The 26,330-nt window shown below is 54.3% G+C and overlaps 14 protein-coding genes across 14 annotated transcripts; 7 read left to right on the forward strand and 7 right to left on the reverse strand.

Moving 5' to 3' along the window:
* The first annotated feature begins 713 nt into the window (after window positions 1–713).
* EI97DRAFT_432972 (Non-heme 11 kDa protein of cytochrome bc1 complex) lies at window positions 714–1,650 on the forward strand. Its single transcript, XM_033798285.1, has 3 exons — window positions 714–1,036; window positions 1,227–1,343; window positions 1,410–1,650. Exons 1-3 carry the CDS (start codon window positions 721–723, stop codon window positions 1,472–1,474), a joined length of 498 nt encoding a protein of 165 aa, XP_033654264.1. The 5' UTR covers window positions 714–720; the 3' UTR covers window positions 1,475–1,650.
* Window positions 1,651–1,884: 234 nt separating this feature from the next.
* On the reverse strand, window positions 1,885–3,685 carry EI97DRAFT_376537 (MFS general substrate transporter; the record flags this gene model as incomplete). The annotated part of the gene is made up of 4 exons (XM_033795562.1): window positions 1,885–2,826; window positions 2,935–3,202; window positions 3,263–3,375; window positions 3,500–3,685. The coding sequence occupies 4 exons, from the start codon at window positions 3,683–3,685 to the stop codon at window positions 1,885–1,887; spliced, it is 1,509 nt and encodes a 502-aa protein (XP_033654265.1).
* An 869-nt stretch (window positions 3,686–4,554) lies between these two features.
* EI97DRAFT_417712 (uncharacterized protein) lies at window positions 4,555–8,695 on the reverse strand. The gene is made up of 5 exons (XM_033796932.1): window positions 8,413–8,695; window positions 8,274–8,300; window positions 8,070–8,213; window positions 5,057–8,008; window positions 4,555–5,008 (listed from the first exon to the last, which is right to left on the reverse strand). The coding sequence occupies exons 1-5, from the start codon at window positions 8,533–8,535 to the stop codon at window positions 4,886–4,888; spliced, it is 3,369 nt and encodes a 1,122-aa protein (XP_033654266.1). The 5' UTR covers window positions 8,536–8,695; the 3' UTR covers window positions 4,555–4,885.
* A 682-nt stretch (window positions 8,696–9,377) lies between these two features.
* EI97DRAFT_458071 (paraben-hydrolyzing esterase precursor) lies at window positions 9,378–11,101 on the forward strand (the record flags this gene model as incomplete). Its single annotated transcript, XM_033800877.1, has 3 exons — window positions 9,378–9,711; window positions 9,770–9,793; window positions 9,852–11,101. The coding sequence occupies 3 exons, from the start codon at window positions 9,378–9,380 to the stop codon at window positions 11,099–11,101; spliced, it is 1,608 nt and encodes a 535-aa protein (XP_033654267.1).
* A 1,843-nt stretch (window positions 11,102–12,944) lies between these two features.
* On the reverse strand, window positions 12,945–13,667 carry EI97DRAFT_376613 (uncharacterized protein; the record flags this gene model as incomplete). Its single annotated transcript, XM_033795565.1, has 1 exon — window positions 12,945–13,667. The coding sequence occupies one exon, from the start codon at window positions 13,665–13,667 to the stop codon at window positions 12,945–12,947; it is 723 nt and encodes a 240-aa protein (XP_033654268.1).
* Window positions 13,668–14,201: 534 nt separating this feature from the next.
* EI97DRAFT_458073 (nucleotide excision repair, TFIIH, subunit) lies at window positions 14,202–14,519 on the forward strand (the record flags this gene model as incomplete). The annotated part of the gene is made up of 3 exons (XM_033800878.1): window positions 14,202–14,220; window positions 14,269–14,420; window positions 14,469–14,519. 3 exons carry the CDS (start codon window positions 14,202–14,204, stop codon window positions 14,517–14,519), a joined length of 222 nt encoding a protein of 73 aa, XP_033654269.1.
* Window positions 14,520–14,604: 85 nt separating this feature from the next.
* Window positions 14,605–15,279, reverse strand: EI97DRAFT_376353 (DUF636 domain protein; the record flags this gene model as incomplete). Its single annotated transcript, XM_033795551.1, has 5 exons — window positions 14,605–14,727; window positions 14,784–14,847; window positions 14,894–15,011; window positions 15,101–15,158; window positions 15,211–15,279. 5 exons carry the CDS (start codon window positions 15,277–15,279, stop codon window positions 14,605–14,607), a joined length of 432 nt encoding a protein of 143 aa, XP_033654270.1.
* Window positions 15,280–15,852: 573 nt separating this feature from the next.
* EI97DRAFT_466872 (uncharacterized protein) lies at window positions 15,853–16,766 on the forward strand. Its single transcript, XM_033801557.1, has 2 exons — window positions 15,853–16,114; window positions 16,168–16,766. Exons 1-2 carry the CDS (start codon window positions 15,977–15,979, stop codon window positions 16,585–16,587), a joined length of 558 nt encoding a protein of 185 aa, XP_033654271.1. The 5' UTR covers window positions 15,853–15,976; the 3' UTR covers window positions 16,588–16,766.
* A 172-nt stretch (window positions 16,767–16,938) lies between these two features.
* Window positions 16,939–19,462, forward strand: EI97DRAFT_417724 (uncharacterized protein; the record flags this gene model as incomplete). The annotated part of the gene is made up of 4 exons (XM_033796933.1): window positions 16,939–17,451; window positions 17,510–18,738; window positions 18,811–18,998; window positions 19,056–19,462. Exons 1-4 carry the CDS (start codon window positions 17,068–17,070, stop codon window positions 19,460–19,462), a joined length of 2,208 nt encoding a protein of 735 aa, XP_033654272.1. The 5' UTR covers window positions 16,939–17,067.
* Window positions 19,463–19,549: 87 nt separating this feature from the next.
* EI97DRAFT_319749 (uncharacterized protein) lies at window positions 19,550–20,021 on the forward strand. The gene has a single exon (XM_033794679.1). It carries the CDS (start codon window positions 19,638–19,640, stop codon window positions 19,917–19,919), a length of 282 nt encoding a protein of 93 aa, XP_033654273.1. The 5' UTR covers window positions 19,550–19,637; the 3' UTR covers window positions 19,920–20,021.
* On the reverse strand, window positions 20,022–21,963 carry EI97DRAFT_319748 (uncharacterized protein). The gene is made up of 5 exons (XM_033794678.1): window positions 21,792–21,963; window positions 21,704–21,736; window positions 21,530–21,622; window positions 20,695–21,199; window positions 20,022–20,636 (listed from the first exon to the last, which is right to left on the reverse strand). Exons 1-5 carry the CDS (start codon window positions 21,792–21,794, stop codon window positions 20,125–20,127), a joined length of 1,146 nt encoding a protein of 381 aa, XP_033654274.1. The 5' UTR covers window positions 21,795–21,963; the 3' UTR covers window positions 20,022–20,124.
* Window positions 21,964–22,133: 170 nt separating this feature from the next.
* On the forward strand, window positions 22,134–22,673 carry EI97DRAFT_442113 (uncharacterized protein; the record flags this gene model as incomplete). Its single annotated transcript, XM_033799744.1, has 1 exon — window positions 22,134–22,673. One exon carries the CDS (start codon window positions 22,134–22,136, stop codon window positions 22,671–22,673), a length of 540 nt encoding a protein of 179 aa, XP_033654275.1.
* Window positions 22,674–23,392: 719 nt separating this feature from the next.
* Window positions 23,393–24,659, reverse strand: EI97DRAFT_319930 (uncharacterized protein). Its single transcript, XM_033794680.1, has 2 exons — window positions 24,187–24,659; window positions 23,393–24,072 (listed from the first exon to the last, which is right to left on the reverse strand). The coding sequence occupies exons 1-2, from the start codon at window positions 24,360–24,362 to the stop codon at window positions 23,526–23,528; spliced, it is 723 nt and encodes a 240-aa protein (XP_033654276.1). The 5' UTR covers window positions 24,363–24,659; the 3' UTR covers window positions 23,393–23,525.
* On the reverse strand, window positions 24,627–25,541 carry EI97DRAFT_319960 (uncharacterized protein). The gene is made up of 4 exons (XM_033794681.1): window positions 25,385–25,541; window positions 25,009–25,256; window positions 24,778–24,923; window positions 24,627–24,718 (listed from the first exon to the last, which is right to left on the reverse strand). The coding sequence occupies exons 1-4, from the start codon at window positions 25,420–25,422 to the stop codon at window positions 24,698–24,700; spliced, it is 453 nt and encodes a 150-aa protein (XP_033654277.1). The 5' UTR covers window positions 25,423–25,541; the 3' UTR covers window positions 24,627–24,697.
* Between the last annotated feature and the right edge of the window lie 789 nt (window positions 25,542–26,330).

Raw genomic sequence — 26,330 nt, forward strand, 5'->3', positions numbered from 1 at the left:
GGTAGGTTAGGGGAAGGGGGTGGAATGGGGGAGTGTTGGTGGGAGGTTGTTTGGGGGTGGTTAAAGAGAGGTTTGGAAGAGCGGATGTGGACGGGTTGGAGGGGCTTGTTAGGTTTGGTAATTATGGTGTCTTTCTGGATTTCTTGATTGATGCATTGTATTCATAATAGTAGAGGAGGCAATGGATCCAAAGGTATACAGAGAGCAAGCCCGTCACTAGGCAGACCAGCCAAATAGTCATATTGATCGATAAAAGCATTGTACGGATCCGGCAATGCTCACAACATCTCAGGACTCATTGGTCTGTCCGAGTATGCCTCGCCTCCGACTTCACGAATGTCATGTCTGTGCATCCAGCTAGTTAAGGACTTGAACAGAGGGTCAGTCTCGCAGTTGTTACCTCGATTTCATATGCATAGAGCACTCGGAGTTTTCCTACACAGAGGATCTATTAGCATGCTCTTGTTAGCACTATGGAGTATGGGCGCTCAGAAACAGGGGTTATCTCTGCAGTCAGTACCATAGAACACTGTGCATGAAGAGCAGATATCAATGGCATCGCAGTCCACTCATCGCCCATCCAACTATGCTGACGTCCGCTTACATAATCCAATCCGCCTTGGCGCTCAAACTTCCCACTGACGCCAACCTCACCCATCCCAGCAATCAACCCCATCTCACAGCTCCAAAACCCTCCATTACATCCCGCCTACCTCAACAATGGGCATCACCGACTTCATCTCCGCCGCCTGGGACACCTTCTCCCACCCGTCGCCCGACGCCGAGGCCCCGCCCAAGGGCGGCGTGTCGACCGAGACGCCCGCAGCCGGCACGGGCGAGGAGAGCAAGGAGGAAGCAGAAGTGAATGTGCAGGATAAGGTGAAGGGAGGGGAGGAGCCGCCGCGACATGTGCCTGGGACAGAAAAAGATGAGAGGGCTGTGACGCAGAGGGAGGAGGCGGAGGAGGCTGCGGAGGAAGAGGAGGAGGAGGAGGAGGAGGAGGAGACGGTTGATCCTAAGGTTGTGCTTGAGGAGGGTATGTATGCTTCTTTTCTATTTGTTGCGGGGTCAATTGGATGTTGGGAATTGTTCGGGGATGCAATTGAGTGGTTCGAGCGTGGTTATGGTTGTTTCTTGAGTGGAATGGCCGATGGGATGTTTGCATCCGGATTGGGAACCCATTGCATGACCAATTGATGGGCTGGAGCTAACAGTTGTTTGCATAGAGTGCGCAAACTCCAAACAATGCAGCTCGGTCAAGCATCATTACGACGAGTGCGTTGAGCGCGTGACTGCGCAGGTTGAGAGAGACGGGAAGCCCAACGAGGACTGCGTCGAGGAATGTAAGTTCCCATCTATCTACACTATCCACAATTCTCGGGAGATGACAGAGCTAATGCGTGTCAAAGTCTTCCACCTTGTCCACTGCGCAACGAACTGCGCCGCCCCCAAGCTCTTCGCCCAGCTCAAGTAAATCCGCTCGTCCGACCACCCAGGACACTTCTGCATCCGACTTGTGCTACCGAATCTCCCGATTCCCATGCGAGGAACTGCGAACGAATGGCTTGATAGACAGACGAGTGTGTTTCGGATCCCGTCTAGACGGTTGATTGCGTTGAGCGAGATGCTGGCTGGTGAGCATGGGCAGGTGTATATATTGAAGTCTTGTTAGAATATCACTGTACTATTTGGCGCCCAGACATCGTATCGCTAATCCAGAGTCATCGTTGGCATGATAGCTGGATGCTGACAACCTCCGACGCCGACACCGCTTTCCCCTTGACTGTGGCACCTTGGTCCCATCTATTGCTGCATTCATACGTGGGTATAACTTCGTCCCAATACTTATAATCACTGATGAGTATCTGTCATACCCCCGAGTAGTCAATCACCCTGGCCATCCTCACCCTCGCCCTCCCTACCCCTCGCGACTCCATTCCCACCTCCTTGAACCTCCCCCTCCCCCTCTCCCGCCTCATCCATCCTCAACCTCCCCTTCTCATGCGCCAACCCCAATCTCTTGACCCCCAACGCCAACGGGCAAGGCAGCACAACCATAGCCACACACGCCTGAAAAACCAGCGCCCTATACATATTCCCTGGCGGTCTATCGCCCCCAGGAACCCGCACCACCTCCCCCTTCCCGCCCTTCTTCCCATCGAGTTCCGACTCCCCCTCCTTAAGCGCATTCATCACGACGATGAAAATCCCACCAAACAACTGGCCCCCAGCCCAACACATCGTGCTCCCCACCTCAGGACTCGCGGGCCACGTCACCTCGACCAAGTACTCGAGGCTCAGGGGCAGCAGGGCAAAGCTACTAGCGCCCAGGACGGCAGCGAGGATATACGGGGCCGGTAGACCGCGGGTCTGGGGCGCCCAGACGAAGGCGAGGTACGCGAGGGAGACGAGCGGACACAGGGTTTTGATGCCCAAGAGGTAAGCGTGCGTGCGGTCGAAGAGGGGCGACGTGCATGCCGCGGTGGCGAGGCCGACGAGGATGAGGAGCGCGCCGCAGATACCGGCTTGGTCCTCGGTGTAGGCGTAGGGGTAGAGGAATTGGTTGAGCAGGGAGGAGAAGGCGTTGAAGAGGCCGACGTAGGTGGCGAAGGTGAGGAGGAGGAGGTAGAAGGTTGGGTTGGGGAGGAGGGAGGATTTGAGGCTGGGGAGGAGGGCGGGTTTGGCGAGGGTGGAGGAGTGGGTGGGTGGTGTTGGGGGTGCGGAGGGGAGGAAGAGGGAGGGGAGGGTCGAGAGGGTCGAGAGGAGGGTGGTGAGGAGGAGGATCGAGGGGACGGTGGGGAGGAGGGGGTTGATTAGTTGGGCGAGCTGGGGGGGAAGGGGTTAGTAATTATTCCTGAGGTTGTGGTGATGGGAGGGATCGGATGGCAGGGGAAGGATTACGGGGTGGAAGAAAGTTTTGATATCTATACTTACAGCACCACCAAAAGGATTCGCCAAACTCGCCAGCGCCGTTGCTGATACGCGTCCTCGCTCCGTGAACCACAAATCACTATACCTCGTCGGGGCCGCGAGGACAAAAGGTTGCGCCAAACCCGTCACGATCTGGCCGAACAGCACGACGCCGTAGTTTCCGCCAGAAACCCGCGTGCCGATGTAGCGGATCCAGTTACCTACGAGGAGGAAAGCCGAGGACCAGAGAATGGCGTGTTTGGGGCCGCGGTGGAGGGTGTAGATCGTCACTCTATAGGATAATGATTAGGAGGGAGGAAAAGCGCGACGGGTATTGGAAATGGAAACGTACGGTGATATGACGACAAACGCGAACAGAAAGCCTGTACTCAGCCAGTTGATGGCCGTCTCCGAGACATCGAAGTACTCCGCGGCGGTCGCCGAGATGGGCGCAAATGTTAACCACTGCATAGCGTCAGTTCTTCCAACCCTTGACACAACTTTCCAACATCCCTTCTCAAGTAAAGATATACGGGACTCCTTCCAGACGGTATACAGGCAGGTAACTCAAGGAAATAAGTGCACATACATCCCAACTAACAACGATATTCAACAGCACCAACTGCGCCAACCCAAACCACCTCCTCTTATACACCCGAAAATGCGCATGGCTATACGTCTCCCTCCCATGCCTCAAAAACCCCTGGCTCGACCTATGTCTCCTATGCCCGGGCCGACCGTTCGTCGTCTCTTGATTCTGCTGTCCGGCCTCCATTTCCCCATCTCCAGTCTCTCGTTGATGGGTAGCATCGTGCCTCCGAGTCTCGGCCGCTGCGGGTTGGGGCCTCTCATCAACTATCTCTTTCGAATGCCTCCCACTCTCATTCGTCTTTGACGCGCTGTCCGTCGATCCGACTGGCACATCCATATCATCCATCTTAATCCAGCCAGAGCCCGCTGGCGGGGACTTGAGGCTCATGAATGCGGTAGCAGTTGTACTCTTCTTTGTCTTTGCACCATCGCCCTCATAAGAACTTCTTCAATACATCGAAGTCTAAATCAGTGACGAAGCGGAGCAGCGTCGAAAACAACGTCGGGCTTCACCTCACCTCAACGACCACGGTCTTGTGACCTGTTCGGGATAGGGAAGGAGGATATGCGAGAGAGATAATCCTTGCGCTATCCCCTTTGAAGCCGGAGTGCGGGTTAGCGTGACGGTTAAGTGCTTAGCGGCGCGGCGGGGAATGACGTTTATTTTGACCGACGACCGTGACTTTCTACCGTAAGTATGCTGTTGTTGATCTGAGACGATAGATATCGATGGTAGAAGAATGAGTGCGATACATATGCGGTTGCGGTGAAAGGGGGATATGCGTATATATGTATGACACTGTCTTTGGCGCGGGACGAGGAACCTAGCTTCGCAGAGTCAGCCCCTGAGGCGCTCGATAATTTAAACAGCCACGGGTTGGGGGCTGTCAACATTGGCCTGGGAGATTTTGGGGGCGGAGGCACATCACCATTAGCAGGAAGCCGTTAGTACGGCTATATTGTGGAGTTGAGGCCTCGTGTTGGACTTGGAGTTCGGTATGTGACGATTCCTTGCGATGGAGACATGGAACGAGCTGCAAAAGGTTGAATTCCACGGTCATCATTGGCATACAAGATGATCTATTGTATCCTTCCTTTAGGCTGCAAGCGAAAGGCCGCAGCAATACCAACCCTTTCATCCGAACCTCGCTCCTGTGAAAAACACCATATATTGGCAAACACTGCCAATACCCATCCAGTGACGCTTGATATGCAGCAACACCAAAACACCATAGAAAATGCCCTGAATCACAACCCTCGCAGCATACCCGGATAGAATACACAAAATTCCGCAACCGTGCCGACGACCTACATCGACCGCTCGCTTATTGATTTAGCGGACGCGTGTGTGGTACAAGCCATCAGCAACATCTGTCGCAATAAGCTATTTCTTCTTGCCCTTAGCCTTAGACTTGGCTGGGGCCGGACTGTTGGAGACAACACTGGTGGCGCGCGAGGACGAGACAGTGGAGTCGCGCTTGCCCTTGACGTTATCAAGTGCCTTGTTCTGCTTCGTATCAGTCACTGATGCTCCACCTCCGCATGGGATACACACCTTGACGCCGTTCTTGGCCTTCTTCTTGACTGGAACCTCGTCCTCCTCTTCGCTCTCTTCCTCCACCTCTTCCAAAGTGCGCTTGCCCCTCTTGTATTCGCCATCACCAAGCTCCCTCAGCACCGTTTGAATCAGAGTATTGCAACGACGGCCAATCTCTTGCGGTGTACGGCTGAGGAAGAACCAGTCGAATCTGAAGAGAGGAGACTCTCGGATCTCGTCTCGGATCTTCTCAAAGACCTCTTCTCCCTCAACACCATGCTTGTTGAGCATGACGAGCAGGAAGCGATCTTCGTCCTCGGAGTAGACTCGCTTGTTCGTGGTCGATACGGTGTACTTAATGGTCATCTGCTGCAGTGGCATCCGGTACATGCTAATCTTCTTCGCAAGCAGGCGCTTCTTCTCCTCCGAGAGACGGACGCGAGCTTCGCCTTCCTCGATCACGCCGAGATGTTTCTGCCAGTTGTCCAGAGTCTTGTACTTCTTCCAGAAGACCTTCGCATACTCTTCGATTTCCTCTGCAGTCTTGCCATCAACTTCCTCGGCGATGCCTTCATAGTTCTGACGTCCGTACTTGGCCGAACCGTTTAAGAACTGCTGGAAATCACGCTTGTTCCATTCGGGAAAGCCCATCGAGATCAACCGCTCTTTCTCCTGCTTCTCCTCCTCAGTCAAGGGCACTGCGTTGTCAATCTCTTGTTGGGCGAGTTCCTGATCAGCCAGTCGCGCCTCCATATCTTCCTCATTACCTTCAGGCAGTGGCGCCTTGAGGTTGTTCTCCTTCCGATACCAAGCGGTCTCCTTATCTTGAAGTTCCTGCAGCTGCGGTGGGAAGAACTGATAATCATGAATAACAACCTGCTTCGGAGCGCGAGGGACCCGCTCTTTCTTGGCTTCTTGTCGATTGCCGGTCATGAGTGCCTGTCGATAGTACTTGTCCATGGAGTAGCCGATCTCTTTCCGCTCACGCTTCGCTGGGTTGATCCAATTGATTCCTATCTCTTTCTTGCGCGGCTGGAATGTTTCGCCGTTCCACTCATACGCAGTATCCGATGTGAACTTTTGCAAATCATCAAGACCCAGTTTCTCGTACTTGGCATTGAGTGCTGCAGTCCGCTCCTCTCCACGCTTCAGAATGGCATCAATATCATCATCGGTAAGACCATCGGCGTTGGCGGCTGCTCCCACCCCACCCTGGCTCTGGAAGACCTTGTCGGCACCGTGTTGGATCATTGACAAAAGTTCATCCTTGGAGGCTGCATTCTTGACAGGTTGTTGGGTCCTGCCCTGCTGAATGACAAGCTGATCAAGACGCAGTTTCTGAGCCGCACGCTCGAGGACTTTCTCCTCGATTGCGTTTTCGGTGACGAAGCGGAAAACATGCACCTGTTTCGTTTGCCCAATACGATGAGCACGATCCATGGCCTGGAGATCGGCTTGGGGGTTCCAGTCGCTATCGAAAAGGACCACAATGTCGGCGGTTGTCAGATTAATACCCAAACCACCGGCTCGAGTAGTCAAAAGGAATAGGAACTTCTCTGAACCTTCCTTATTGTACTCATCGATAGCCGCGATACGGTCTTCATGCGCAGTGGAACCATCAATGCGGCAGTACTGATAACCACGCATGACGGAATAATCTTCCAGAATGTCAAGTACACGGCTCATCTGAGAGAAGATAAGGACGCGGCTGCCCTGGGCTTTCATGCGCTTGAGCAGCTTGTCAAGCATGACCATCTTCGCAGAGTTGTTGACCAAGTGTTCATCGGTGGTGTAAGGCGGCCCAGGCTCTGCTCCGTCGAACAGATATGGGTGATTGCAGCACTTCCTGAGCTGCATGACAATGTTAAGCAGGCGGGTCTTTGACTCCTTCTTGCCTGCAGCACCATTGACAGCATCGATATCCTTTTCGAGGATTTTCTTATACCACTTGACTTGCATGTCGGACATGCCGACATAGAGATTGACTTCCTTTTTGGGGAGAAGCGACTTTTCAACGTCGCTCTTGACTCGGCGAAGTAAGAAAGGACGGAGAACCTTATGAAGCTGCTTCACAACGGTGTCGGAATCCTCGTCTTGTTTCGAGAACCAATCGTCGAACGCCGCAGCATCGCCGAAAACGTCGGGTAAAAGGAAGTTGAGCAGAGCCCAGAGCTCGTGCAGATTGTTCTGTAGCGGGGTACCAGTAATGAGGAGACGATTCCGGGAGTTGAAGACGCGAATGATCTGGGCTAGCGAGGATTCTTCGTTCTTGATGCGATGTGCCTCATCGATAATGATATACTCCCATGCGAATTTCTTGAGATACGATTTCTCACGGAGAATCATCTCGTAACTGGTAATGCACACATCGAACTTCTCATCGACAAGTCGGTCCTGTATCAACTGAGCACGCTCTTCCTTGTTTCCTTGCAGAACAAGAACATCGATCTCTGGAATCCACTTCTTGAACTCGCGCGCCCAGTTATCAAGCGTAGACTTGGGCACAGCCACGAGGTGAGGTCCGGTAATACCGCCGATGAAGCGGAGGTATCCGAGGAATGAGATGGTCTGGAGTGTTTTGCCTAGACCCATCTCATCGGCCAGGATACCGGAAATACCGTTTTCGTGGAGAGAGATAAGCCAGTTCAGACCCGCGATCTGATAGTCACGCATGGTTCCGCCCTTGATATATCCAGGCGATTCGCGGAAGACCGTCTCATAGTGCCCACCGTGCTTCTCGTCGCGGACCAGCTCGGCATCCTCTTCCTGCTCCGTCTTGCGACGCCGCTCTGCCGCGGCGCCTCCCTTCCGCAGCTTGCTGCTCTTCGCTTTTGCCTCGTCCTCTGCATTCTGACGGTCGATTTCGGCGAGAACCTCCTTGATGCGCGGGTTAGGGTTGGTATCGATGAAGTGGCGAAAGAGGTCGGTAAGGCCGAGGAGATATCGGAAACGTCGAATCGTGTCGTCTTCCTATCGAGCACTCAGTTAGCTAAAGCTGAGCAACGGGGCCAAGAGCCTGAAGCGCCTGTACCTTTGAGACGCCTAAGCGATCGTGCTTCTTGCCGTAGATACTCTTACGCATGTTGTAGACCTCGGACCGTCGCTTGCGGCCGTCAACGGGTGTGGAATCACCGGCTACGCTGCTTGCTGTGGTGTTGGGGTTTGTGTCTGAATCCTGCGAGCTTGTCAGGTATGAAGCAGTAAAGACGCGGGGCTCGCGGCGCGCTTCACGTACCGTATAGTCGGGAGTATCTTGGTAATACTGTGGAAGCTCCTATTAGCTCTTTGACACGTAAAGGCGCGTAGCCGGGTGTCCGGTGGAGTCGTGGGCGGTGAATGGTGTGAAAGTGAAAGGGCAAGTGTGCCTTACTCACCAAAAACTTTTCCACCGCACGAGGGCGGCCAGTCTGGTCTTGCATCTCCACATCCTCACTAGCAGAAACATCGGCAGTAGAGGGTCCATCCGACTCGACGTTACGGGTGCGCGAGGGCGCCATGTTGCCCTTCTGGGCCGTATGCGGCCTGTGGTCCTGCGTTGATATTCGAAAGGGTGGCGAGAGGATTGACAGCTAGATGCCGATGCGACACCAATCGGGGAATGATGAAGTAGTAGGCGCGTCGCTGGGTTTGGTGTGAAGTATGGGCGAGAGTGAGCCCTGGGGGATTGCCATGGGTATATTGAGAGGGAGCATTTTCTAAGGTTCACAGCCTTGGCGCGCTAGTGGACACGCTCCCTCCACCTCCTTCGCCTCATCATCCCTCTGCATCCGTCAGTTATCAGTGACAGTTACTGATGCGCCATTCGACGCGTCTCGCAACCTTCTCACCATTTGAACCTCTTCTAGTCTCGTTCTTCCCTCCTCAAGTCCCGTTTTCACGCGATCCAATGACGTCACCTAATCGCCCGTGTGTTGTTTTTGAGTTATCAGAGAAATGAGCAACTCAGTCTGACGAGTCTGTGATATTGGTATATTGTCATTAACGAGAATTCTTCCTTTACCCTTAGGGAAACCGCGGTTCTATGCTTACAGATGACTTGAACATTCGCAGACCCTTAAAGCATTCCGTTCCAGATGGATAAAGAGCTCCAAGAGAGAACCGCTTTCACCTTGATCCTTTGCAACATGCGGTTCCATCATTATCCTCTAAACTCTCTATGAAGCTGATTTCTCTCTCTACATGAAGGTCTATATCGATTCTATTCATTATTTTACTTCAGTCATTCTATGTTTGAGGTTTTGCACCGCCACGATCCGTACCAGCCACAAACCCCCGAACCCATACAGATTAACATCTTATTAACCTCGGACTCTCCCTACATCTTGCACATTCGCACATCATGGACAGACCCTCGAAGCCCTACGTGCGCGATTTAGAGTTCAGAGGCTTCATTGAAGGGCTCACCTATGTCGACGACAAGTCCCAGCCACTCTGCCATTATTTCGGTGGCATCCCATATGCTATACCCCCTGTCGGGCCCTTCAGATGGTGCAAGCCGAGGTCCCTGCCTCCATGCTACAGATATGGCACGCGTGTGAACCCAGGCCGATATACAGAGAACTGCTCCCTATGTCCTCAACCGGGCTTTAATGAGGGGTTGAATGACTCTTTGTGGGATGAGGACTGCTTGCAGTGCAACATCTGGGTACCGGCTGGCGAGCCGCCGAAAGGAGGTATGAAATACGATTTCGACGAATTATACGTGAATATGCCAGCTAATGCGTCCAATAGGATGGCCAGTTCTTGTGTGGATACGTACGTCCAGCTAGAGGAGGCAATCAAACCATTTGTAACCCCTGCTAAGCCTTACCAGATGGCGGCTTTCTCCAATTCGGCACTCCCAGGGACATAGATTTAAGAGCCATGCTCAGCGAAACATCATGTAAGGCCATTGTCGTAACACCCGCCTACCGTCTCAACGTCCTCGGCTTCCTCGCCAGCCCAGAGCTCAGTGCAGCATCGTCCGAGTTCGCCGCGAACGTCGGCTTCTGGGACCAGAGGCTCGCTATCGAATGGACATGGCAAAACATCAGCTACTTTGGCGGCGACACCTCCAATATCGCCGTCGGCGGGTACTCCGCTGGCGCCCACTCGGCTTTCCACCAGCTATCCTACGACCTGGGCGTTCCCGATTCCAAAAGCATCATCCGTCGCGTCCTCATGTTGTCCAACGGCCCAGGCCTGCAACCCAAGTCTCTATCAGAAGCTCAAGAAAAATTCGAAGAACTCCTCACGAACCTCAACATCCCACTCGCGACCTCTGCCTCGGAAAAGCTCACCCTCCTCCGTTCCCTGGACCCCAAAACCCTCCTCAGAGCAACCTTCAAGATGAAACATCACCAATTCCGCGCCATCACCGACAGCGCGTTCGTGCGGCCCAGTCTCTTCCACGAACTGAATTCCGGAGCCTTCGCGCGTAAAATGAAGCAACGCGGCGTCAAACTCATCATTGGCGAATGCAGCGACGAGCACTTCGTTTACGGGCAATGGAGACCGCCCGCCAACAACTTGAAAAGCCTGTTTGAACGCCTGCAAGCGGATTACTCGCTTCCTGCCGTCGAAGCCATGGTCAAGTATTACTTCCCTGACGGTAAACTACCGCCGGGAACCCCGAACTGGCAGAATGCGTTTGGTAAGGTATATGCTAATATGCAGATCCATGCTCTCGAGCGTGGGATGCTCGACGCGCTTGTGCGACATGGTGCCGGCGATCTCGTGTACCGGTACCGGATCGAATACCGCGCACGATGCTGCGATAAGAAGTGGCCGAAGCAGTGGGGTGTGACGCATGGAACGGACATGGCGTTGTGGTTTTGGGGCAACGGGGAGGAGTTGAGTGAGGAGGAAAGGAAGATTGTAAAGGAAGCCTTTCATGATAATCTGGGTAGGTTTCTGAGAGGGGAGGAAATGGAGTGGGGGACGGAGCCGCTGCACGTGAGATGTTTGAAGGCTGATGGGACGGTGAGGTGTGAGAAAGATACAGGGTTGGAAGAGGGGAGGAGGGTGTGGGATCTTTTGAAGAGGGCCGGGGCGATGGGAGGGATGGAGAAGGCGAGGCTGTAAGATGCTTGTGAGGGGCACGGGTTTGGAGGAGATTTATGGTATTAATGCACGGCACGTTGCAGACGCGAAGTCCGTTACCTTCAACGTGGAGATTAGCAAGCATGCCGGATTGGCAACGCTCTGAGTTCAGCCAGGCTTCCAAGGATTGAGAACCTCTTTCAGGAGGCGTGCACGTGGAGTCTTGGGTGGGAAACTCGAGGCAAAGACGTCCACGCTGTCTTTTGAAAGGCGGACTCCATACATAGCCTACACATAGCCTATTTTATGTGCATACTCCACTGGATCCGACTTGGTAATGGCAGAGAGACTTGTATGTCTGAGATGCAGGACTTTGGCAAATATATGCCACTCTCAAAATGTTGGAAACTGAGTTTGCCAACGTTAGTTTCTTCATTCTCCAACAGCAAACAGCATGATCAGCACCATCCTCCTAACAGTGAATAATATACAGCTCACATGAACCCTAGTCGTTCCACTTACTGCGTGAGCCCGCACTCATTCATTCCACGGGCAATATCACATCTACAGCACCTAACGACACTCTACTAACTTCCTCAAAAATGGGACTTGCCAAGCACAGGCAATATGGCCTACAAAGCTTTCCCTTGTGTCAGGATATTTCGGGCTGGAGAACAAGATAGCTTTGCTACACTCTATCCTTTTGATGAGATTAGTATCTGGGACGTCAGACGTGCTTGGAGTCTCCCTGCACCCCAACTTCGACGTTCGCCATGTCGAGATCTTTCTCATTTCACCAGAGGCACTGCCCCCCAACACATCTCCATGCACACACCTCACAAGACTCCACATTCATATAACGCAGAAGTATCGACAATCAAGCAGCCAACCCATCCATTAGATTTACCCATTCCCGAAGGGGCCCAAATTTAGGGTATCAACTCTGCTAGGCCCCTCACAGCCATTCTAACCACCTCACGCCCGACTAACCCTAACCACCCCCTTCCGCACAATTCCTTTTCATCCCTCGACAATCATCCCCAATCGCTGCGGTCGATCCCAGCGGGATGACGACGCCCTGCTCAAACATCCGCGTCGTCCGTTTTCGCGCAATCCTAATCCGCACACACTTCTGGAGCGAGGCACCTGGTAGTATCACCTCTTTCCCCGGCTCGGTGTTGACTACGTTAGGGGCGCGCGCTCGCTAGGTCACTGCATGCCAACCCGAGGAGGGCTCCTGCTGCCCGATGAGCGCGGGCTGGGGACGTTGGAGCGCTTGAGCGGTTGGTAGTGAGGTAGCAACCGTCACGGCAGCACGCTTGTTGTACCACTGCTCAGAGGATGGCATGATCGGTGTGCCGTAGGGGAGTGCGGGTTGACCTGGAGCTGGTGAGGACGTTGGACTGGGTGCGAGTCCACTGATGGTGATACGGTTCTGGCCTGGGTTCACGGGAAGTGCCCTTGCGAATGTGGAATTGGAGGTAGCCAGGTATTGTATCCGGCTGTTCGGGACGTGGTTTCTTGGTTTTTTGTCCCTGACAAGCTCGGGAACGTGTGAATGATGTAGGGGGTGTGTTGTGGTGGAAAGTAGCGCAACTGCCCCATGGAAGCAAAACCAGCACTTTGCGGAACCATGGCCTCGTTCCCTTGCCTTGTTGATGCAGCTATAGGGTCGATTTGCAATGGATCATTAAGCGACATTGACGATGCTATCCCAGCTGGGTGCTGGCGCCTTGACAAACATGCACATAATGTACGAAGTGCAGCGTTCCCGGTTCCAAGGTTCTCTGCGCAATATCACATGTCGGATACGCTAGGAGCGATCCATGTTCGTTGTGAATGCACAGTCATGATAAGGTTGGGTGTCAACGATGATGGGACAACTTCAACCGTTCGGGCGGACAGTTTCTTCTGCGAGAAAGTCTCGAGTCGACGCATTCGTATTTGTATAGGACGTGCCAGACCTCGTACGGTGGGACCTCCGGGTAGAGAATCGACCATGGAATGCTCTCTCACGGGGCTCCTCCTCTTCATACTTGGGCGGACGCATTGCATCAAGATCTTCCCTTGATAGAGCTCTTAACGGAATAGCCAATCCACTCGCCTGGGCTTGCGCTGACCTTGTATCCCCCTGTGTGACCGGGACCTCATCGCTCGGTTGATAGGGCGGGGGTGCTTCGCCATGTTCGTTCAACCCTTCTTCGCGTCTGACAAAGGTCGTTGTCTGGTTGTATCTCCATGCTCCATGTAGCCACCGTCTTGTAGTAACCCAGCCATCGAGGTCCCGAGCCAGAGCATCCTGTCCACTTAACCGCATCTCCTCTTTCCGCCGCAGTCTCCGCCGGCGAATCCACCATAACCCGACCGCAACTAATACTCCAAATGCAGCGAGTATGAGAAAGTAGTAGTTGAACACGCTTTCCTTCCGCGCCTTCTCGGGGTCAATAGTGCTCGATATGTCGCCGGCGGGGGGAAAGAGTGGAGGGGATGACCCTGGAGTCGTTCGGCTCGCCGTAGAGGAAGTCGTGACATTCTTAGTCGGCGAGGTCGTATAAGAGGTAGTCATTGAGCGGGAGGCATCGAACTCCGAGGCGGCGGAGCTGGTCATGGTCGGCGCGTTGGTCCAAGTTGTCGAGATGCCATCTGTCACTGATTGCCCGGCTACAAGAGTGACGTTGGAAATCAAGAGCAGGAGGAGCAAGAGACCTCCATCGTGCGTCCATCCATGCGTATTGAGCTCCATCCCCGTTATCAAGTCACGCCATGAAGTGTCATACGGGATTACCGGACGAATGTTCGCCGAAAGTGAAGACAGGCAGCAGAAGGGAGTGGAAACGCTGATATGAAGGAGCGTGGATGGGGAATGAAGGCGCCTAATAGCCTAACGCATTTTGACGAACTCGAAACTTCATTTGAAGTCTCCAAATATCTCATACAAAACGTCCCAGGACATGGAGAGGAGACCGCCGCGATGACCATGCTGGTGTCGGCCAAGAATGCCCTTGCACGCTAGTCTCATTACGGGCAAGCGCCGGCTGGTAGTGCAGATCCAGCTCCGTTTGCACGGTCCTAACAAACACCCTGATGGACGCGAAGCCTCCTTAAATCAACGACACTTCATCGCCCTCCTGTATCCAGCATCATGGTGAAGGCTGTCAGAGGTATATTTTTGCATTATTGTTTGACAACGAGGACTAATCAGTGCATAGGTGCCCTCGTCAAGTGCGACGCATCGATCAAAGCCATGTTGGTGGACATAGATAGCAAGAATCGCAACGACTTCATCATTGAGGAGTTGGATGAGGAACATGTCCTGGTGAAGGAAACCAAGGTAAACGAACTCAAACAACGGTTACAGGATGTAAGTTATGCAGTGCTTGACCTCGTGGAACAGGGCTGACGTGCTCAGATGATGAAAGCACGGCTCAAAGAACCAGAGACATCTGATTCCGAGGGTTGAGAGCTTCACGAGAAAAAGCGACGTATGGACGAGAAACCACCCAGGGTCTGGCTTGACTCGACATCGCGATCATGTCCTTCGTCTATCACATGGCCTGTCTCTGCTCCGCCCCTTCAACTGCGGGAATCCAGCTTGGTCGGGATGGGGCAAAGAGTTCGGCGACAGGCTTGGCCTGCTCCAAGGCGTCGAAGTCATCAAGCGTACCGACCTGTAGAGGAGTTAGAAGAATACATTGCGCAACCCCAGGCGAGCAAGCACACGTACCGCGACGACCTTTATGCCAGGCGAACTCTCAGTCTCGCGCCACATCGAGGAACCGCAGTCTCCGCTGTGTCGTCGTCAGTATTTGCGTTGGATCAGGCAGAGTGTCCTACCAGAAGTAGATCACGATCCTTTTCCCTGAGTCGGCAATTTTGCTATATTGCTTGGGAGTGCCCTGGGTCACCTTGAACTGGCCATCCGGATAGAGAACGTTGGTGCTGTATGTGGAACCTGTGATCCTGTTAAAAGCAGTGACACCGCAAATGATGAGATTGAAGGGTTGACGCCTAATAGTACAGCCCTTGTTCGCTAACAACAACAAGGAGATAGTGCTTGCTTGCCTGTGATCTTCCTGCAATCTGTGCAGTGACACAGAGCCTGGAGAACGGCCATCAGAATGAGCCTGAATCGGAGACTGGAGATGCTTTACCTTCACCACAGGGTCGCCTTCGAGAATGAAGCGAACATTTCGACATATGCAACCGCCTTGCTTTGCCATATCTGTGAAAGACTTTCTGGTTCGGTCTTGGCGTTATTCAGGAAGAGGAAAGGAAGATGGTCATTGAAGACCGGCTGTCTTCTCGTGGGGTTTTATACTTTGTATCGACCTCCTCTCCCCCGGAATTTCACCCCTCCATGTGGCCAAACACCTAGCCCCAGCCGCCCACGTCACGCCGCTAACACCACTGCCTAGAATCATTACTGTGGGGAATACGAAGACAATTATAGCATAATGCGTATCTACTTATCTAATGTGTGCCTGTGGCCCTGTTAGTGCTTACAGGCAGCGTGTACACTCGTAACTGGTGATAGAACCCCGCCATCATTGATGTACAGTATGGTTCCGTGTTGCTCAGTTCTTCTACAGGCAACATCTCGAGCTGGCTACAAGGGCTGACTCCCCAGAAAGCACCAGTTGATGCCACTGCCATTCACAGCATTTACGGAGTAGCACTTTCTGCGTTACGACCTTGAGTATTCCAGTTTGCTGTTTGCTTGTTGGGTAGCTAGAGAACCGAATGCGGTTAGATCCCACGTGAATGCGCGCCACGCACGCGCGCCTTCCGCACATCATGACACCGTGCTCAAGCTACCTAGGTACACCGACAACCCATTTCAACACCTGAATCAGCTGCTTTGAATTCCCATACCTTGGCCACCCCACAATTACGCCCTGCCCATGCCGCACGCCGAAAATGTCTAACAACAATGCCGCATTCCCCAACGTGTGGAAACAGATGGGCTATGACCCTCCCCGCGGCAGATGCAACTTCAACAAATCATATATCACGTCAGGCTGCCCGTGCTTACGCTTCATGCTTCACCCACTGAAGGTATGTGAGCTTCGAATCGTATCTAGTCGAGCTCGCGATTGACTTCTCTGTAGAGTGCCTCCGGCTTCGAATGCGACGGCTGCGGTCACCACGCCTCCTTCCATGAGGTTGCCAATCTACCCGAAGAGAGGATTCGGCTGCTCTTGAAAGACCTGGACTACAACAAGAAAGAAGAGGAAAGAGAAAGACGCAAGAAGCGCCAGCGAACGCTGGACTATGACGATGGCGACAACAGCAAAATCTCCTCGGCCGGCCGCTTGCTCGAAGAGGATGACCCTACGGGGAATGATGCGAGGGAGAACCGTATGCCGGGTGGTCTAACATCCGTGTTCAATGCCATAACCGCAAGGAACAGCGGGAGGACAACACGGACTACGAGATCAAGTGCGTCCCGTGCGTCGATGAGGCGGGCGAGGGGCACGAACAAGGAGGCATCGGATAGCGAATATCAGGATGTGATCTCGGTGGATTGATCATATCGCGATTGGCAAGGGGCATGCAATCAGTCATACTCCTTGCAAGCGCGACTTCGGGATTGAAAAGGGAAAGGAACGGACTGGCGTCTCACGGACCGGCGTCTCATTTGATCGGGACTTGGTTAAGGAAAATGCGTATATGATACCCAATACACACACACTACTTTCTACTCGATCTGGTTGGGAGCAGAGACAATCGATCAGATGCTCAATCATACTGCAGTTTTCATCTAGAACTGTATTTCCAGAAAATTTCCCCATTGGGACACCGCCGGATTTATGATGTAGAATGCCAAGAAATGATTGTCGCGTCCCTGCCTTTCATGCAGCTTGCAGCTCAACGCGAACCTTTAACTTCTCCAAAATTCAGGCTACGCTTTGATGCCTCAATGAAACAATCATCCTAATTCTCCGATTTCAATCAACACAACCCTCCTTTCCTAAATCAAAGTGCGCTCCCGCGCCCATACCCTCACCATGGCAGCAACCCCGACGCCCTCCACCCACACGCCCCAAAAGCACCTCCCGGCCTTCTCCTCCCCCGCGCCCCGCAGCGTCCCCGCAACCATGAACTTCGACTCGCCCGCCGCGCTGGGCCTCATGACCGAAGGCGGCGTCGGCATGGGCATCAGCATGAGCGGCATGGGCATCAGCAGCCTGGGACTCACGGCGAGCGCAATGGGGCGCGCGGACGAGGAGGAGCGGCGGCGGAGGCTGGAGGGCATTATTGGGACGTTGAAGGCGAGGCCGGGGCGTGTGAGTCCGAGGGGGATATTGGAGCTGTGTAGGAGGGAAGGGTTGGAGGTGGAGCAGGAGAAGGCGGCGTTGGTGTTGATGATTGGGACCGAGGGGATGTGCGAGGTAGGTTTGGGAAATGTAATAACCAAGAGTTTCTCGCTGGAGGTCTGACGGCTCGCAGATTCCAGTGCGCAATGGCGAGATCGTTGCGGACGGCGTGACGTTGGAGCTCACGCACGACCGGCACGACTACGCGGCCACTGCTTCGCGGGTACTCGGCGATAGTCTAAAGCCCATACCCGGACTCCCCGAAGTAAATCTCACACTGGAGCGATTCTCGCAGAATCTGGAGAAGCTGCTACGCATGGACAAGCTGAGCAGTCCGCAAAATGGCGGAGTCAGCTGCTACCAGGCCATATTCGGGGTCTACGCGAGCTTGAAGAAGCTGTTTGATCACGAGAAGAAGATGGCACTGGCATTGCTGGATGCAAACGATCCACTTGCGGACTACAAGGCTGAGCGGGACGTGTTGTGCAAGAAGAGCGGGCGCCCCCGACTGAATGCCGGGAACTGTCTAGGTCTCTCATTAGAGTACTGGATGGACCGACGGCATCTCTTCAAGAAAGACGATGCACCGCACCCACCACCCTCAGAAGCGGCAAAACGGGACCAAATGGAAGTCGACCGAGCGACATCAACCACCTCCTACTACCCCGAAGACAAGGACCCCTCGACTCACAAAATCTACTCCCTAACCATCGAATGCGAATCCTGCCCTTCCTCCATGTACCCGCCGATCCGCATCTCGGACGCCTGGATCTCCGACGCCATTGAGAAACCGCCCTCGGCAACATCCCCGGACATCAACACGCTGCTGCTCAACCGCCCCGCGCTCGACTGGCTCGACCCCCCACCGACATATCTTCCCTCCCCGACCTCTGCAGCCTCGGGCGGCGCAAGCGGAACTGCAGCAGCCCAAGAAGACTCCATGGCCCTGGACAACGCACCGGGGCGTCTACCCAACATCCGCTTCGTAGCCAAATTCAACCCTCCGCTCGTCGTCCCTTTATCCGTCTTCGTCTCCATCCAGCAACAACTCCACCTCGACGTGCCGACCGACATCCGCGCGACCACATTCACAGGCCTGGCGCTCCGACCGGGAGAAGTGGATCCCGGGATGAGCGGCACGGGGACGTCGAGCGTGACTACGTCTGAAACGAATGTCCTAGTGGTGGTGGATAGGGCGACAGGCAAGGAGGAGGTGAGGACGCACCGGAATGCGCTGCATGTGCCGAGGACCGAGTACGCGCGGACGATGGAGCAGGTGGCGTTTAGCCATCCGCGGCAGCTGGTGGAGATGTTGCCGACGCTGAGGCAGTATGCGTTTGTGACGGGGTTGATGGTGGGGACGTTTGGGGATGGGGCGAGGGAGGAAGACAGGAAGGAGGGGAAGGGGGGAGAAGATGGAGACGAGTGGGCGAGGTTGGTGTCGGAGCCGCCTTTGTCCCCGGGGAGGGAGAGACGGGGAAGGGATGGAGAGGTGGGAGAGGAGGAGATGGGTAAGGGTAAGGAGGAAGATGAAGAGAATGGGAAGGCCCCTCTACAGCTGGATATCACGCTCTCGTACGCGCCGCCCGCCCCGCATCTCCGGCTCGATATGCCGCATCCAGGTCGAGAGCAGGAGCAGGGGCAGAAGAAGAAGCAGAAGCAGGAAACCGCCGTCGCAGCAGGGCAAACAACATCCCCGCAGGCCCTCTCATCAGCGGGCCTCCTCTCCCATCTCCTGGGCGAAACCACCGAAATGGCAGACACGGAGGCGATGGAAACGACGATGCCAAATGCAGACGCAGACGCAGATCTCACAATCACGCTCGACGTCCTGCCCAACGCCGAACTCAGCGTCGGCGCGCAGGGTATTCATCATCATCATCGTCATCACAAAGGCAAAGGCAAAGAGCGGATCAAGAGGGAGCAACAGGATGATGCAGATATGTTGGACGGGACTGCCCATGAGGATGACGATGACGACGACGACGACGAATCGGCGAAGAGGATCGCCAGGGCGTTGGACGTGTGCATGGACATTGGGGTTTGGGCCGAGTGGGTGAGGGCTGAAGTTGGGCGGGAGCGGTAAAGCAGGTGGTCGGTGATATTTATGATGGAGAGAGGGAGCAAGAGATCGGGGGCAAGAGATCGGGAGCAAGAGCTGCACTGCAGGATGGGAGCGTTTTGAGATGGAGATCTAATATCAAGTCTTGCGACAGCTTGTTTGGAGGTAACCGCCATGGCAGTGGAGCCAATCAATAGGAATGATACCCCTTATAGAGATCTACTACAGAATCTACCGGTACTTTACAAACGGGCCCACCTTGCCGCCTATGCAGGTACAGGGGGACTCAGGGGACTACCGCGGAATTCAACAGCAAGCGAGCCATGCACACAAATGCGTAAGAACAGCGAATATTGAAACCAGTACTCCGTATGCATACTCATTCTCCATCTCGCCCCTATATTACATACAATCCATCATATTATGTGTGGGCATGTGTGCAAGTATTCTTCAATCCAGGATGATAAGACATCAATTGTGACTCTCGTCTCTATCAAAAGCATGCCCGATTCCCAAGCCGGATCAATAAAAGCACCATCGCTCCCAAATGATCAAATGGACCAAAACACGGTCTAGTGCACTCCCATGAAAAGCATGTGATGAAGCCGTCAAAAAGTCCCGAAAAGAGATATTAAGAAGTCAAAAGAAAGGGGTATAACAGCCATGGCATCAAGAAGCGTCTACGGCTACGCCTTCTCCGCGGCCTTGCCCGTCTCGGCGGACTCGGACCTCACCTGCGTCTTGTAGATATCAGCACCCTCGACCTTTCCGCAGAGCGTCTCCACGATGATGCCGGTGATCTGGTACGGGTCGGCGTTGGAGGCCGGGCGGCGGTCCTCGAAGTAGCCCTTGCCCTCGGCGGCAACGGCGCGGGGGACACGGACGGAAGAGCCACGGTTGGCAACGCCCCAGCTGAACTTGTCGTACGACGACGTCTCGTGTTGACCCGTCATGCGGAGCTGGTTGTCCTCGCCGTAGACCGCCATGTGCTCCATTTGGCGGGCAGCCAGCTTCTCCATTGCGGCTTCAATGGCAGCCATACCGCCCTCAGCGCGCATCTCCTTGGTGGAGACGTTGGTGTGCAGACCGGCACCGTTCCAGTCACCGGGGATGGGCTTGGGAGCGAAGGTAACGCGGACACCGAACTCTTCGGCAACACGGTGGAGGATGAAACGGGACATCCAGAGCTGATCACCAACTAGATGGACTGTTAGTTGCAAATTCCTGAGAAAGAGATCAACAATGGGAACACTCACGCTCAATGCCGGTGCAAGGGCCAACTTGGTACTCCCACTGAGCGGGCATGACCTCGGCGTTGGTGCCGGAGATGTTGATGTTGGCGTACAGGCAGGCCTTGTAGTGGGCCTCGACGATGTCACGGCAGAAGACCTTGCCGGTACCGACACCGCAGTAGTAGGGGCCCTGGGGAGCAGGGAAACCGCCCTTGGGCCAGCCGTACGGCCAGCCGTTGAAGTCGAGGAGAGTGTATTCCTGCTCCAGGCCGAACCAGAACTCTTGATCCTTGTGAGCCTCCATCAGGATGGCGGCATCGTGGCGGAAGTTGTAGGCGTTGGGCTTGCCATCGGAGCCGTACGTCTCGCACATGACGAGGATGTTGTCGCCCAGACGGAAAGGGTCGGGATAGAAGGCAACGGGGCGGAGGTAGACATCGGAGTTGTGGCCCGGGGCCTGACCCGTCGACGAACCATCGAAATTCCACTCGGGGAGGTCTTCTACCTTCTCGGGCTTCTTGTTAAGGGTCTAGTGACGTGAAGATCAGCAACTGTTCATGAGGATTCCAAGGCAGGGTGAAGGTGAAGAGTGATGCAGTTGCGGTTGCTGGGAAACCAACATCACCCGGCTGGGGATCGGTGGCGTCACAGCGGCGGCCATCGTGGGGCAGGCTCGCGAGGGCCAAGGCCGACGCTTATCGCAGAGTTGCTGATAAGACGTCGCCAATTGACAAACCGGGCCCACACCCCTGCAGCCAGTGGCGTTGCACCGGAGTCAACTGCAGTCATCCCGCGGTTGGTCGGGATTTTGCAGACTCGTGTGAAAGGGCAGGCAAAGAAGAGGCGTGATGGTGCTCACCTTTGACTTGGAGCGAATGCCGTTGGAACCGTCAATCCAGACGTACTCGGCAATGATTTTGCCGTTCTGCGGGAGTTGGAGATACTTCTGGAGCTGCACCGTCTGTCAGCGGCCGAGTACACGAGACACGCGACCACGTCTTGGGAAGTGCATCGAGGTCGGAGTACTACTCACGTTGGCGGTATTGGAGACAATCGATGCTTCCGTCTGCACATGTGTTAGCAGCCATTCCCATTGCTTCGAAGTCATGGAGTACGCGTACCATGATTGCGGTAGTTTTATATGAATGTGTGAATCGTGAAAGAGCGAGAGATGTGTGCCAGTTGGGAGGAGTGCAGTGAGAGGCAGAGCCCGGTAACGACAAGAGTCGAAAAGCTGGGGAAGGCGGAGAGGAGGTTTGAAATGATGAGGAGCGAGGGGGCAAGGAGGAAGCAGTGGACCCTTATAAGGCTCTCCGGTGGGAAAGGCCGAAGCGTGTATGTGTGAATAATGTGATGGGTTCGGGCAGTGTGGCGGCGGGGCGGGCGTAGATAAATGCTCAGGCTAGGCGTGCCAAGCCGTGTCGCCGAACCAGGCCTCCGTGGGATGGAAAAAAGATGGAAAGATGGACCCGCGAATAATTCGAAGAAGCAAGACGCGTTGCCAATCATCCTTCCAGTATTATCCAGGAGTAGTCCTGACCCTCCCAGAACCTCCCAGACCCCCTCCTCCCCAACAACTGCTATCTACCCACCACTGCTCTGTACCACTGCACCACGCTACCCCTGGGTTCACCAGGCGTGGGAAACGAACGCCCACTTCCTACACTGTATCATTATTGACCCGTGGACTCGGCAGCCCACGTCTGTACCGAGTACACACGCAAACAACCATCTTTCCCACTCATCACGGCTGCACGCCGTGTGGGAGGCCAAAAGACACACTTCTCCAAGGGCCACCCTACACACTATTCTTGCGCGGCTTTGTTACGGGAGCGTTCGACGCAATTCACTTGCCTGCCCAGCCTCAGCAAGCCAATTATTGGGCCGCCGTTCAAAGAGCCGTACCTAGCACCCGCCGGCTGGGCGCAGCAGGGCTCCAGCCTCCGCCACCATGGGTTCCGACTTTGACCGTCCTGTGCCTGGATAGCATCGCGACCTACTAATTTACACGGGACCAGAACAGCCAGTCGACGCGATGGCCCTGCCATTCCCGTACTGTGTTCGGAGTACTGGTATCCTTCAGCCGCCTCACCGCTTCGTCATCTACACAGTGCACAGTACCGTGATGATGATCTTTGGCCAGTGTTTTGACTGACCGAAGGCGACCCCTGCATGCGACAGCTACTCCAGACAATTCTTCCTCTGATAATTGCAGGTGCTGTCGGCTTTGGAACGTGCCTGGACCGCCATCAATTCCCAATAATACCGGTCCTGCTGTCCACACCCGGTGCACCTGCAAGCATGGCTATTTCCCTTCCTACTTTTCCCTAAACCCTTCTGTTTGTCGCTCTTTGAGCCGTCGACTTCGCCACAGATAAGGACCCTCACGTGGGGAGCTCGGCACCGTCATGCGGGCGTAAGCCAACCAGAACACGCCTCTAGCCTTGCCCCGAGGGGTTTCCGAGGTCTCCAGCGCCCACCCACATGCCTAGGTACTGTGTACTCTGCGTGCAATAGGAAGAATAGGGTCTCCATTCTTGCTGTGTAGCGAACAGCACATGCGCCCGACAGTACGTACCGGTAGTTCATGTCTGTGTATCCAGTTCACGCGGTGGGATAATACCCTTTCTGGTAGTCCCCATCTATTCCTGGCATTTGGTACTCCAGAGTTGCATGTGGCGCAGGCATTTCTAAAACTGCGCCATCAGTGGCCACTGCTTGCGTTGCGCAACCACAACTAGTGGGGTGCGGTTATCCTGGGTTTTCGACACTCCATTCATGGAGATGTGAGGCATTTCTTTCTGGCAACCCCCTTTTCCCGCGCTTCCCATCCCCTTCCACAGCTTCGAAAGGCATCAATCGTGGCAGCCCAACTCGGTCCACGGCAACCCCACGATGTGAATAATAATCCGAATGAAGTTGATATCCGTGAAACAGAGTTGCCAGAGCATCGAAAAGAAGAAAAATAAAAGCCGCAAATCCAACGGGCCGTTGCGATGTCGGGCGTTCCCCACAGCTTTGCGGCTGCAAGCATGGGAGGCATGGGTGGGCTGAACGCCAATCTGCCAGCGCGCAGGGGGATTCGAGATAAGGAATTCGCGCGCTGCTGATTGGTCGCCCATGATTGATGTCCTCACGTAATGTCCGCCGGGTCTTTGTGAAGTGTCTGTGTCAAACTGATAACAATCTCTTTCACCTTTTCCGACGCAATTTGTGTCCACAATTCCTTGTGGAGAAAGGCGGCATGTCGGGCAGCAGCACCTGGGGAAGACGGGAGGTTGACACGAACTGTCCCGACAGGCGGGGGCTGGCTCGTCCCGTCTAGACAAGGGACGAAGAGCTCCCAGCGAGGCGCCCAGACGAGCCCGGATGAACCTGACAAACTGCTTTTCTGCTAACCTTCTAGAAGATCTCGTCAGTACACAGCACACCGAACGTCAGGACTTTTGCTCTCATCTCTTGAGGGTGCCGCGGTTTGCTCGCAAAGGTATTCTCGCCATTGGGAAACCTGCGGACCTGCTAGTTTCATAGATGTTCGGCACGATGCGACTTCGAGGAACAGGTGAGAGGTCGCGAGAAAAGATGCTCGTTTCAAAATACTTGGACTCTCCATCAGATGGACGAAGATTGGCAGTCGGGAAGCCTATATATATTGCATTGTGTACAGCTCTCTGGAAGACATGCTTTGACATCCATGGGAAGCTGCCGAAACAGGATTCACTGCAGCCGACGTCAGTCTCAAACCATCCAGGAATACATCAAGGGCTGTCCTGCAGAAGCCTGCAATGAAAGCAAGGCCAGTCAGCTTATCGACGCTGATAGCCTGCTCCCATCAATGACTGGATGCAGGGCACAGATGGACGGGGAGCAGATCGCCGGGAGCTAGAAGATATGAAGGCTGAGCAGGCTGCCTAACAGGTTTCTGGTAGATCCGGGGGAGGCGCAATCGGTTCGTCCCGAGAGTGGCGACGTCCTTAGATGCATTCACCGTGCGGCATGGATAGGGAACCGCTCAGTGCCCAGGTGCTCATCTCACGGGTAGACCCGGCTAGCCGCCCTGGTTAGTACGAAATGTGCCTTGAGAAACACCGGACTGGAATAACATACATGTTCCATTGGCAAACAGGCTTCTTGCAACTCATGGTGCTCCTCGCCCTTTAGCACGCAATCGTGAGGGATGCCGTCACTGCCCAAGCATATCGCCGGGCAGCGTGGTATGTCATGATTGCGGTCAGTTTGTTTCCAATGGCGAGCTGCACTACGGGTTAGGCACTATCGCGTAACCGCATTTCCAGTTGTAGAGAAACCAGAAGTCGGTTCACGAAGAGACTCACTCACGTGACCTGATGGGCAATGGGCGCAAAGTGCATGAGGGCGGCCATACCTGGCTGCTGATGACTGTTTCCATCTCTTTTCCGGACACAAACATATCCGATAATGGTCGACGTACGTCGGGTGAGGCGTGCTGTGGTTTGCTTGATTTCACGCTGTTATGGCCGAATAGTTTCCTGAGACGAACGGATCGTGACATTGGAGGGCGCAAAGCCGCAGTCAACGGCCCGAGGAAAGCGGTGCGACTCGGACGGCTTTCAGCTTGGTTAGCGGAAAGTGTCGTGAAAGCAGTGATGGCAGTTCCCAGTGACGCATCGCAGATTAAGGTGGAAGCGGAAAGGGGACAACCTGGGTAGGAAGGGGGAGTACGAGAAGTCCTCACTCGATGATCGTAGAAGATGGATTGAACCGCGACGTCATAACCGCATCTGGCAATGTTGTGGAAGGTGACTCCTGGCGTGCCTTCCTCGGAGAATCTGCGGACTAACACTTTCTCGCCCGTCTTCAACGCCGTCTTTGAAAGGTCAAAACAACATCCAAGCCGGCAATGCTCCTCTGAATAAGCGATTGTACAGGATAAGGAACTGGTATGCGGCCTTGTGCATGTCCTTACTGTGCAAACTCATAGGCTCGTGCCTCACGTCAGTCGTGGGATGTTATGCTAGCAAGTATAGCGCTTATTATCGTCCTTGAGGACACTGGGATCAAAAAGACCTGCAGACTCAGCTACGAGCTGTCGACGGCGTGCCATAATGTAAATCTTGTCTCGAAGCGGTCCTTTAGAAATCAAGTGCAATGGCCTGAACGTAGGAAGAACGTACTCTCCCAACCGTAGCAGTTTTAGAACCCCTTTGGTCGCTTCTCAACCTATGGAGTTGGAAATCGAATATGCAAACGAGAATCAACTTTTACTTCGTGGGGACGGAGTTCCCTTTGCACCAATCAGATACGTCCTTTGCTCAACGTGGACGCGATATGGAAAGGCATCTCTCGAATCCAACGGCCATCCCACAGACTGCAGGCATACTTATACGTGCATGTGCTAGGTCTAGTTACTGAGGTGTGGTAAGCCAAGTAATCTCTACTAACTGTAAGCAAAACAAGTGATTTATAACGTCTGATGAAGAGCAGCTCCTGATTGCTTAGATAATACTCCATCAGCCGCGGTCTTGGCACGCATACACTACTTCTAGAAGCATACTAGGTCCATAAGCGGTTAGTTTCCGCGAACACTCGGCGAACGCCTGCCCAGGTGTGAAGCCGCAAAGTCCCAAACCCGATGTGAATCAGGGGTCTCTGCATGTGTAGTTGAAGCTCTGAACGTGGTT

This window comes from Westerdykella ornata (genome assembly GCF_010094085.1).
Source record: "Westerdykella ornata strain CBS 379.55 unplaced genomic scaffold EI97scaffold_9, whole genome shotgun sequence".
NCBI classification, from domain to species: Eukaryota; Fungi; Ascomycota; class Dothideomycetes; order Pleosporales; family Sporormiaceae; genus Westerdykella; species Westerdykella ornata.